This window comes from Neoarius graeffei, chromosome 9 (assembly GCF_027579695.1).
Source record: "Neoarius graeffei isolate fNeoGra1 chromosome 9, fNeoGra1.pri, whole genome shotgun sequence".
Taxonomy (NCBI): Eukaryota; Metazoa; Chordata; class Actinopteri; order Siluriformes; family Ariidae; genus Neoarius; species Neoarius graeffei.
In genome coordinates, this window is record NC_083577.1 from 72690573 (window position 1) to 72703047 (window position 12475).

The window sequence follows — 12475 nt, forward strand, 5'->3', positions numbered from 1 at the left end:
TACTTACACCAATTAAGGAAACCCAGTGATTGCAAAACTTGGCATAACATGAATTCGGGATTGGTCGGATATCTGATCCCCCCAGCTTCGGTTTTCTGTCTGTATAAAATGAAAATATTTTATATTAAAAATATATTCGATATAAAAATGTTTTGACAAATGTAGTGCTTGACCACTGTGCAAAACGTTGTGTGCGGATATGTGGACAAGGCATCATCACTCACCATTTGTGTCTGATGTCTCCCCTGGTATCTGATTGAGTTCAATCGGACTTTGAGGCAGAGACAGTTTCCACTTCCCTCCCGGTTCAGACTCGATAAGCCCTGTCTGACTGCTGGTCTCATCTTCTGGGCCAATGCTTTGTTCAAGCACACTCTCATCCTTTTCCTTCTCAGTTGGGCTGCTGCTGTTCAAGTCTAGCCCAAAACTACTGCTCAGTGTTTCTTTAGCAGGAACTTTTGCCTTCCTTCCCCAGACCTTTGCTACATGAATGGAGGATTTCTCTTCCTCTGTGCTGTCTGCACTAGGCAATGTAAATATCTGGTCCATGTCTTTAGTGAACTCGAGCAGTGTGCCATTGCTGGTCTTGTTCAGAGCACCATTGCTGCCATAACATGGGTGACCGGCTGTTACTAGTGATTTTCTAGGGCAGGGTTTTTCAAGAAGAGGCTTCCTTTCCTTAACCTGGAGCTTGTAGCTCATGGCCACACTGAAATAGGAGTAGTCGATGATGCTGTAGGTCAGCATGAAGTTAATGGTAACAATAGGAGCCAGAACGTTGACCTGACCAATGAAGATGAAGGCCATAGAGAATAAGCTTGTTAGACAGATGGCTGCTACTGGAGTTTTATTCGGACCCTTCTGTTGGACAGAAATTGGTTGGAGAATTGACATGCAGTGCATACAATGATTAAGTGCATATACCGATTTAAACTGATTAAAAAGACAACAAAAATTAGAAATTGAAGAAACAGTGCAAGTCATCCCAGAAATAATTCTTATACTTGTGCCAGTTTGTTTCTGTAGTATCAGTCTCTAATTGGCTTTCCTGTTGTAAAGTTTAACAAAACTTCCAAGTACATCTACACATCCTCATTATTAAGTGTGAGGCATGTAAACTCTAGTTAAAAGAAATCACCTAAACATTAAACATCACATTCCATTCTCTCAGTTTTCATTCTCTAAAAATCTGCATGTTGCATAATAATGGAGTAGAAGCATCCAACTATAACAACCCAGAGAAAATATCTTGCCTGAACTCTGATACAAATGGTCCCTCCTAAAGCCACACATTTTCCCCCCTCTCTCTCTCTCTCTCTCTCCCCCCCCCAAACTCTGTGATTCAGGTTGAGAAACTGTGATTGTAAGCATGCTTGCACTCCTGGTACTGCATGGCAGGGAGCCAGGCCAACCTGGGCTGGACCTGGCTTTACTTCCTGCGTTTGTTCTAGGGCTTTGATTCGAGGCAAGATGTCTCAGGCCTGCTTTCAGTCCACACAGATGACCCAGACAGAGTTAGGGCAAGGGAAAAGGGCGTGTAATATTTTTTCAGAAACCACAATGTGCCATGCTGGCCCTTCACAGTTTTGTTTTTATTGTAAAGCACCCAATTACTCTATAATTAGGGGCTCCTCCTTTTTGTGGGTACTATCTGTTCTGTCTTCCCAGACTTGCTCGAAGTGGCAGTAATTAAACTTCAAGAGTATACTCAGAACAGGTCATGAAATGAACAGAGAAATATTAAAAACAAGCATTTACAATATCAAGCAAACTTGCATAATTCCTATAGTATTGCCTACCAGAAATCCCAATTTACTGAAGCATTTAATTAAATGTAAAGTATATCGTACACTAACGCAGCAATTACTGCATTAATCAAGTGAAAGCATATCCACTGAATCATGTCACAGAAACTATGAAAGGCTGTGATAGAGGATATACACTGTATACTCCCTCATATTCATCATCAAAGGAATGCGACTATCCAAGTCACAGCCGAAACAGAAACAGGAAGACATATAAATGACCTGTCACTCGAGTTCCTTTCCTCCTTGTTATCCAAACTACAGTGTGTGCTAGTATTATTCTTAAAAAAAAAAAAAACACAAATTCAGTTTAATCTAATTTATATAACAATTTAAACAATGGGCATTGTGACAAAGCAGCTTTACAGAACTCTGAGCTCATATGTTTGACTGTGTGATTTCTACATACACACCCCTTTACCCAGGAAAGACAGAGCTGGGATAACTCCCTCTTGGGCGATGCACTGCAGGACCCTGGGTGCTCCATACAGGCCACCCATGCAAGAGGCCAGAGAGGAGATGTAGAGGCCCAACAGGAACAGGAAACCCACCAAGGAGACCTGGAGGGGAAAAATATCAAACACAGGGGAAGAGAGCGTGCACAGAATTCAACCTAGCTATTCTCAGAAATGGGGGGGGGGGGGGGGGGGGGGGGGGGGGACGACTGAAACATTGACTTGTATACAAAATTGTCATGGTAATAAGAATGATGCAAGGTCAAATATTATATCTTAACACTTTACAGCAGTCCTGCTGTCTTTGTTCCTGATACATGAGAAGCTTGAGCAGGGTGTTCACCCCTGTGCAATTCCCCCCCACTGAGCAGCTGTGGGTCTGCCAGGGAGTGTGAGGTCTGTAAGGATCACACTCCAGCTTTTCCCCCACTATTAGTCTCATACCATTTGCTCTCATGGCACGTACAGCACATGCAGCATAAACTGAGGAACCCTACTGAGTACCTCCTCTTACATGATTACAACACCTAACATCTTGTTTATGTATATTACTACAAGCATGCTCAGAGAGCACAATATTCCCCGCTGGCAACTATGCCATAACTCTGGTAAAATGCGACTGAATTGAACGAAATTGCAATATGTGTAGTATCGACATACAACAACATCTTGTCAAGTTTTGTGAAACTCCTCCAAAAATTGTGAGAGGAGTTGATTTCAGAAGGTGAGTACCCTTTCCAGGACAGACGGACATCGCCATGACAATCCCCCTTCGGGCCTTTCGGCCAGCGGGGGATTAAAAACCTTTTTGCCAAATTACATGAAATTCCTCCAAAAATCATGAGGGAAGTTGATTTCAGAAAGCAAGCACACCTTGATGAAATTGCCAAAGTACAAGTTTGTTAATAATCAAGGGCATAACTCTGGTAAAATTTGCCCAAATTAAACAAAATTTCAATATGCGTATAATGGTCATATAACAAAGCCTTTTGCCAAATTTGGTGAAATTCCTCCACAAATTGTGAGACAAGTTGATTTCAGAAGAACATACACCCTCATGAAATTGTCAAAAAGTTATTTAATCAAGGGTCAAAACTCTGGTAACATTTTCACAAATGAAATTAAATCGCAATATGCGTATTACCGTCATATAACAAGGCCTTTTACCAAGTTTCGAGAAATTTATCCAAAAATTGTGAGAGGAGTTGATGTCAGAAGGCAAGCACACCTTCAAGAAATTGTGAAAGTGCAAGCTTGTTAATCAAGGGCTGTAACTCTGGTAAAATGTGACCGAATTGAACAAAATGCATACTACCGACATATAACAATGCCTCTGGTCAAGTTTCGTAAAATTCTTCCACAAACTGTGAGGGGAGTTGATTTCAGAAGGTGAGCACCCTTTCCTGGGATGGACAGACGGAAGGAAATCGCCACGACATAATACCCCTTCGGGCCTTTCAGCCAGTGGGGGATAATAAAGGGCAGTCTGTAAGTGTTTGTAGTAAGGTAAATTTCCCCCACCACATAGGAATCTTTGTCCAACACTACAATCCAGTATAGTGTTGATCTATTCAACAGTTTGTTTACACCCTTGTTGTATTCTGAGGCTTTTTGCCCTTGCCTTGTCCATACATTTTCCCTTACTATGAGTGCATTTTATATAAAATGGTCTATAATTCTTACATGGTTCAATTTTATAGGAACAGCATGATGCAGTACAGTGCCAAACTGTCAATGACTATTTGTAATTGTTCAATTACTTTGACTGCACTGGTCAGTTTAACTAGTAGTTCTCAGTTCCCATCCCAAGTACACCACACACAGTGATGATTGAGCATGTACATGTTTGCTTCCCTCTGCTTTCCTCCCAAACACAGCAAAATTTAAAAGGTTTAAAAGCAAGGTAAAGCGAAAATAATTTCATGTATACACATGAACTGAAAGACACTATACTAATTTCATTGTTTCTGTGGGTAGTTGCGTTGTAAATCTGTTGAATGACACTATAAGAAAGCCTAGACCGCTGAGACCAATATTACCTTTTCTGCTATTAAGAAATCATAGCGCAGAGCGTCTCTTGTACAGATGGCTCCCAGCAAGAATACAAAAACGAGGTAGAGGAACCACCTGCAAAATCCAGCAATATCACAGTTCTACACTTGTATACAATGAAAGGGAGTGCTTAATAAAGAAAGAGTGAAACAGTCTGTTTAATATATGAATACTGTATACACTAATTTAGTTAACAAGTGCAACAAGTAATAGAATTTGTACTCAAAATTATAAAGATAAGGGCTCTGTAAATGTTGAATTACATACGAGGTGAAGACAGCTGCCACGGTCCCCACAGGTATGTTCTGCTCAGGTTTATGAAGATCTGAACTCATGTTGAACCCTGCCATCACACCTATACACAACACACACGGAGTTACTACACACAAAGAAAAGGACTAGCAGCCAATTGCTCATTCATTATTTATTTATTACATACGCACCACATCTCAAAATAGCTATCTCTGAGAATTTAGAGAATTACTCGAGACTACTTTTTGATATTTTGACATTTTCTTAGAGCTCCTTTATTCACTTTTGCACTTTTTTTAATTTATGCTAAATAGTCAAAAAATGAGACCACCTGTAGCAGCAGGAAAGAAAACTCCAAACACAGTAAAGAAAGTTTCTCCAGCCGTGTAGTCGGGCAGAGTGTTTGTCCATAAAAGATCTTCTGAATAACCAACAAATCCATGCTCTGAAAATACAATTCAGGCCAGAACAATGTCACTACTGAACAATCATTACAAATATATTCAATAATTACATCCTAAAACATTTATGAGTGATCCATGGCAAAAATATTACCATATTGTATAAAACATGCTCAACAAATGGTGCTGATGTTTAAAACGTACGTGCTCATGCTCTAAAACTCTTCATTGGAATACAGCCATTGGCTGAGAAAATCAGGGGATAACAATTGTTTTATTTATGTATTATGAATTCAAACAATACAAGCCTGCGCTTGATTTCCCACAAAACAGTTTACAGTAATTGTGTTCCTAAGAAAATACCTTCGGGTAAGATGAGATTGGGTCTTTAATGGGAATATGACACCAATTTTAGATACTAAAAATAAAAAAAGCATTCCTTAGGACCCTATAAAACCTATGGTAGATTTTTCATTCTGTGATGTGAAATATGTCTATCCAGCTGGACTCTTCTTTCAGCATGGGCAGGGCTCGCTCTCTCTCTCTCTCTCTCTGTGCGAGTGTGTGTCCGTCCGCACGTGCGCGCAAGAAAGAGAATGACCACACCAGGAGTTTATGTAAGTGTCAGGGGGAGGACAGAGGCTCCCGCCAAGATGCGTACAAAAGCAGTGTTCAAAAGGCCCTCACTACAGACATGACTGGGTAAATGGTGGACTGAACTTTGGGTGTGTTCAATGGCTAACCAAACAAGCCACCAACAGGCACGGGGGGGGGGGGGGGGGGGGGGGGGGGGGACTGTATAAACTGCAGTTTGAGATATCAGTGTTATGTTGAGCAGATGAGGCAACACTAGTGCCTATATGCATGCAATATAGTGCAGCTCACAATAGAGGACAGAGTTGAGTACGAAGGCCCAGGAACATTATTCTTAGGATAAACAAACAAACAAACAAAACACTTGAACTCTGAAACATTAGAGAATTAATAGAACTAACAGTGGAGCCCGGACTCAAAACCTGGTGTTGCTGAATGGAGCACAATTGCTGCCATGTGCTGTTCCCAAAAAATAAAAAAAAATCCCCCCCACACACACACACACACACACAACTCCAGCTCTCTTATTTACACTCCGGGTGCGAGAAACCTCACCTGTACAGGCAATGCACCCAGAGCATGAGAGAAATTTGTAGCACTTGGCCATGAAAGAGCATGGACCATTTCCCTCTCGGTTATCTTGTGATGGGAAAGAATGTGTTCTCTTGGATTAATGACATGTTTTTCAAAAAGGAAGTCACCACCCTTTCAGAAGCCCTGCCTGTTCCTAGCCTTCCAAGGCACAGCTCTTAGAGAGCAAGCACCAGAGCAACAGAAAGAGAATAAAATCAAGAAAGAAGACATTTAAAACGGTCCAACATCTTTCTTATAGCAGCAATAATTCTACAGTATTCCATATAATAAATATGAAATAGCATACATGCATTTGTGCAAGTCAAGTTTTTCTACAATACAAATTTGATTCGTTCTTCATTTTGTGTTTTCTTCATTTCATTAATCCCCCCCTTCAGTTGCTGAGGAACAACAGGAAAATCTATAGATAAAAAGTGAATAAGCTAGCCATCTGTTTTGTTTTGTAACCAGAAAAAGGTTTTAAGCCTTTTCCCTAAGAGGAGGTGCTAAAAAGAGTAAACTCCATTTATTGTAATGCATCATGTAAAATGTTATGTTTTTTTTTTTTAAAGTAATAGAGTTTAGGAAACCTTACGAAATAATATTTTTAATATAGAGCACGTCATACATTGGCCTATAAATGCTTTATAATGTATTTAAATTCCTATTACATTCAGTTGTGCCAATATACTGCATTCATATATTACTATAAAATATGTTAATGTCTATGGTTAAATGTTGAATATGAATTAGTTAGTTATTGTGCACATGTAATATGAAAATGTACGCATTTTCAAAATCAAATTGTTACATACTTTTTAGCTTATCATTCATGGTGTACATACAAATGTCTAGCAAAGTTTATTCACATTAATATAATAGTCTATTTAATTAATATTACTGGAAATTATTATATTGTTTGGAGATGTGCAAATTGGAAGTGTTTAATAAAATGCCCATATCTTTTATATATTTTTGCTGCTAAAGGCATATTAAACTCTAGCAAGTCAACACTTTGTGAAATTACACACACTAAATAATCTTACTGACAGGGATCGAGTAGGGTAACAGTACATCCTGGTGGCCATGACATTCAGAATATGGATAGGAACACATGTACACACCCATACACCAAAACCAAGACTCCAGCCAGCACGCACACACACACACACACACAAATCAAAAACAGCACACAAAATTGATAACAGAGCTGTGAGTGAAACCTTCTCTGTAATATTTTTAAGTCAGACTGCATACAGCTATTTATAGTCAGAGCCCTTCAGGGCACATCAGAAGCTGTAGACCAGGAAGTGATGATTTGGGGGCTTCAAGCAAATAGCTCAGATCTCCTTCCTGCCTGTTCTTTTGTCCCAGGCCAAATATGTGGGTGAGCCCGGTTAACACCCTAAACCCAAAACCATGAGCGCATACATGTTTCCTGTCCAAACTGGGGCGTTGCAATAGTCATGCAAGTTCCATTGCAGGAGCACATTCTGAATACCGAAGAGAAGAATCACAAATAAAATACAACCAAAACATACCTCTGGCCAAAACTGAATACATCACTAAAACTGAGGAGGAATGGTTACGAGTCATAAAGTGTGTTAATATACCAAATATCACCACCACCCTCCAAAAAAAAAAAAAAGGCAGCCCAGCCACACACAACTACCTCCCACTGGAGTTCATAAGCTCAACACTTTTCTGATTCAGTTCCCAATTTAGTGATTTAATTTGATAAGGTGGTAAATACTAAATAGAAGTGTTGGGACAGTCAGAACAAACAAAAGCAATACAACTTTAAAAGTCCCTTCTTAAGATTACATTAAATGGGGCAAAACAAGAGATAGGATAACCCCACCTCCCTCCACCCTCCCTCAAAGTGGCCTCTAGAACAAGTGTGCTCAATGCATTTGGAACGAAAATCAACAGAAAATCTCAGGAAAACATCATTCATCAGATCATATCTTTTCCAGCCATAAGTATTATTCAACACAATTTTGACTGTAATTTAAGCAGTGCATGTAGCAGAATTAGTGGTATGAAGAGACTTTGTATGGTCACAGAGCATCTCACAGACCAAACACCAATTTCTTTGGTTTTAGGCCAACTCCATTAGAGATTCGATGTCTTTAGAACAGGATCAGTAGAAATTGCTTCGTCTGGTGTGTCTGTGTTGGCCTTGACTGTCTGATTAAAACACTTATCGAATTGTAAACACACATGTGCGGCAGCTCCCTTTTCCTGACACTGGCAGGTAAGCCGCCCATGTGGCACCCGGCGTGGGCCACAGAACAAATTGGAGCCCTGCCAGCAGTGAGATCACCCCACTACCATACAGCTTAATTGGAAAAACCTGTACAAACCAGGAAAATTGGATTCCTCATGCAAACCAAAAGTATGCCCTGGTCTCAGGCCCAGCTGCTAAAGGAGTTAAACAGAAGAGTGGGACACAAGCAAGTGGGCAACAGTAGCCACGGACAGTGTGTCTTAAATTCAGAAGATTTCAGCACTGCTTTAAATCCAACTTCCGTAATCCCCCCCGCCTTCTCCTGCTCAGCTTTCACTGCAGCTCAACCCCCCCGAGAGAGAGAGAGAGAGAGAGAGAGAGAGAGAATGAATCATATTCATGATAGTCTTTTCTTCATTCTGGACAGGAAGTTAGTAATCAAGAACACAGGAAGAGGTGGGATGGACTTCCTGAAGAATCAATGTGAAAGTACATACTGGCCCCATCCTTTAGGACTCCGGCCCTTCCTGCACACAAGACCTCGAAATAAACATCACACAAGATGCATAGTACCCTTTCAAGTCAATTTGTGTCGAAGCCCAAAGTGTGGCTATTTAAAAACAGGCTTAAAATCGTCTTAAAATTATTAAAAGGGGCTTTACACCTTCAGTCCATTTACACTTATCTTAAGGTGTCAAATATAAAGGAAAGGTAACAAAATAATGCAAAAATCTTGGTTGTCTTTTGAGAAAAGAAATTAAATATCTGGTCAAGGTTGCAGTGAATCTGGAGCCTGGTGAATCTGGTAAAGGCAACATAGCTTTTCCAGTTCACCCACTGGCATATTTTTTGTGAGGTTGGAGAAAGCATGCACAAACATGAGGAGAACTTGTGAAACTCCACACAGATAGTAACAAAAACTCTGTATCAAACCAGGGACCCTGAAGCTATGAGACCAAGAATATTTTGTATAATATGACTCTCAATTCACAGTAAATCATCAAAATACCTGGCATCACATTTATCTCTGCATACATTTTACAGCCATCACAAAATTTCTTGACATTATATTGGACTTTTTGAGAGGACATAAACTAGAGCCCTTTTTTAAGTCTGTTCTTCACCTTATAATTACAGATGTGCTTCAGATCATAAATATATCCCTAGAGACTGGCATTTTTCCTGCGTCCCTGAAAAAAAGCCGTTGTAAAGCCCCTACTTAGAAAGAATAATCTAGATGCTTCAGTATTGAACAACTACAGGCCAATATCAAATCTACCATTCATCGGGAAAATCCTTGAAAAAATTGTCTTCAATCAATTAACTGCCTTCTTGATATCAAACAGCTGCTTTGATAACTTTCAGTCAGGATTTCGTGCCAATCATAGCACTGAAACAGCGCTGATTAAAGTTATAAATGACATACATCTTAATACTGATGCAGGCAAAACATCGGTCCTGGTGTTACTGGACCTCAGTGCAGCTTTTGATACTGTTGATTACAATATACTGCTATACCGACTTGAACACTGGGTTGGGTTGACTGGTAAAGTTATCAATTGGTCAAAATCATACTTAAAAGATAGAAGCTTCTTTGTTACCATGGGAAATTGTACCTCAACATCAATGTCCTTGACCTGTGGTGTCCCCCAGGGGTCGATCCTTGGACCATTACTATTCAACCTTTATATGCTCCCACTTGGACAAATTATCAAGAACAACTCAATTTTGTATCACTGCTATGCAGATGACACCCAAATTTATTTTGCTCCATCACCTAATGATTATGCCCCCCTTGAATGTCTCTACCAGTGTATCGACCAAATCAACAACTGGATGTCACAAAATTTTCTTCAGCTGAACACAGATAAAACAGAAGCAATTCTATTTGGGAAAAAAGATGAAAGACTCAGGATTACCACTATTCTTGACACAAAGGAGATTAAAACAAAAGATATGGTTAAAAATCTTGGTGTTTTCATTGACAGCGAGCTAAACTTTGACAGTCACATGAAAGCAATCACTAAAACGGCATTTTATCACCTAAAAAACATTTCCAAACTGAGAGGACTTGTCAAAAAATGATCTGGAAAAACTTATACATGCCTTCATCTCTAGCAGGGTTGATTACTGCAATGGCCTTTTCACAGGCCTGCCAAAAAAGACCATCAAACGACTTCTGGTGATTCAAAATGCAGCGGCTAGGGTTCTCACACGAACAAAAAGAACAGAGCACATTACTCCAATTCTAAGGTCCCTTCACTGGCTTCCAGTAAGCTACAGAATTGACTTTAAAGCATTGCTGCTGGTGTACAAATCTCTAAATGGTACAGGGCCCAATTACCTCTCTGATATGTTGCAGCGGCCTAATCCAATCAGAACTACCAGATCACAGCAGAAAAATTTACTGGTAAAACTTGTTGTTAAAATAAAGTGTGGTGAAGCAGCTTTTAGCTACTATGCAGTACAGCTATGGAACCAACTCCCAGAGGACATTAATGATGCTCCTGCTGTTGGCAGCTTCAAATCTAGACTAAAGACCAAGCTGTTCTCAGATGCTTTCTGCTAACTGATAAATATCATCATCTTTACATGTTTTAAACTTTACTTAACTTTTACAGTCTTTGCATGTCTTAAACTTTACTTAACTTTTATTCCATTTTATTCTGCTGTTTTTACTGAACTTTCTCTCTTCTTCCCCATTTATTTTATGTAATTTTATTTTCTATTGTTTACTGTTTTGCTTTTACCTCTGTAAAGCACACTGAACTGCCACTGTGTATGAAATGCGCTATATAAATAAACTTGCCTTGCCTTATGTATTTGCAGAATGACTTTTTGCTGTAGTTTGTTGTCTGTACGCCTGCACATGTGCATTTCTATATTGTGAGAATATATATTGTTTAAAAAAGACGCTGCAGCCCATTTTATCTCATTTCATTATCTCTAGCCGCTTTATCCTGTTCTACAGGGTCGCAGGCAAGCTGGAGCCTATCCCAGGTGACTACAGGCAAAAGGCGGGGTACACCCTGGACAAGTTGCCAGGTCGTCACAGGGCTGACACATAGACACAGACAACCGTTCACACTCACGGTCAATTTAGAGTCACCAGTTAACCTAACCTGGATGTCTTTGGACTGTGGGGGAAACCGGAGCACCCGGAGGAAACCCACGCGGACACGGGGAGAACATGCATTTTATGCATGTTTATGTCCATTTTATTTTCTGTTTTATCATCATTTCAAGTGATAAGTAATTTGGCAAAATCACAACCTTTAGTTTTGGATGCTGCTTATTTTGGGGCTTTTTTCCCCCCATTTTACTGTCTTGTCCGTAATAAGTAAACAGCAGGTTCAAGAAAATTATTTCACTATGAATTACATATGGATTTTCAGTAGGCCAAGAGCAACTCACTGCCAGAAAAATCCAAAGGTGGCCTTGCCATCTGCATATTTAAAGTACGGATATTCAAAGATGGGTTTTTGCCACGTTCATTTGTAAAGAATTGCTCTGTGCTGACCTGGTTGATAGCTGTGCGAGAGGTTTAGCAGTTAACTCTTTTTTTTTGTTGTTGTATTTTGTCTGCTTAATTCCAATTGCAGGATTGTCTAAGTGCTGTAATAGTTTATATTTGTGCAGGCTATCAAGTCATCTTTACCTCTTTTGCTTGAACCTGAAAGATATACAAATAATTACAGAGATCTGATCTTTCATTATTTACAGCAAGACAGCCCTTCAATTTCATAAAATCAGTGAAATCGAGTTCCTTCTGAAATTTGGTCATTGTGATAAATGTTTATTTCTGTAATATCTCAAAAAACAAACAAACAAACAAAGGCCATTCTGTGGCTGAGAAGTTTTTTAATTTGAGGGGATTCCCTAGCAAATAATGTGCACAAAATTGCTTGCTTCACGCAGTCAAACAGACAGAGGAAGTCTGGTGTGCGCATGCGCAGGTTTACCTGCTTCTTCTTTTCCTCCTTCTTTTGGGTTTTATGGCAGCTGCCATCCAGTGTTGCATTACTGCCATCTACAGATTTACCTTGACCGTGCACCAACAGTTACATCAATCTGTCGCTAAACAGCTGATCACTCCGAGGTGCTCGCTGACCG

The 12475-nt window shown here is 39.8% G+C and overlaps 1 protein-coding gene across 4 annotated transcripts in view; it reads right to left on the reverse strand.

Moving 5' to 3' along the window:
- The window catches only part of slc12a8 (solute carrier family 12 member 8), a 31052-nt gene that overhangs the window by 3740 nt on the left and 14837 nt on the right, over nucleotides 1–12475 (reverse strand). For all 4 annotated transcript variants that reach the window (XR_009655389.1, XM_060930216.1, XM_060930217.1 and 1 more), the window contains exons 6-11: nucleotides 4896–5009; nucleotides 4580–4667; nucleotides 4300–4387; nucleotides 2219–2365; nucleotides 225–861; nucleotides 8–99 (exon numbers count right to left, since the gene is read on the reverse strand). Coding sequence is in view for 3 of the 4 variants with exons in the window: in XM_060930216.1 (XP_060786199.1) it covers nucleotides 8–99; nucleotides 225–861; nucleotides 2219–2365; nucleotides 4300–4387; nucleotides 4580–4667; nucleotides 4896–5009 (1166 nt within the window). In the remaining variant the exon portion in view is untranslated. The remainder of the gene's footprint in view (nucleotides 1–7; nucleotides 100–224; nucleotides 862–2218; nucleotides 2366–4299; nucleotides 4388–4579; nucleotides 4668–4895; nucleotides 5010–12475) is intronic.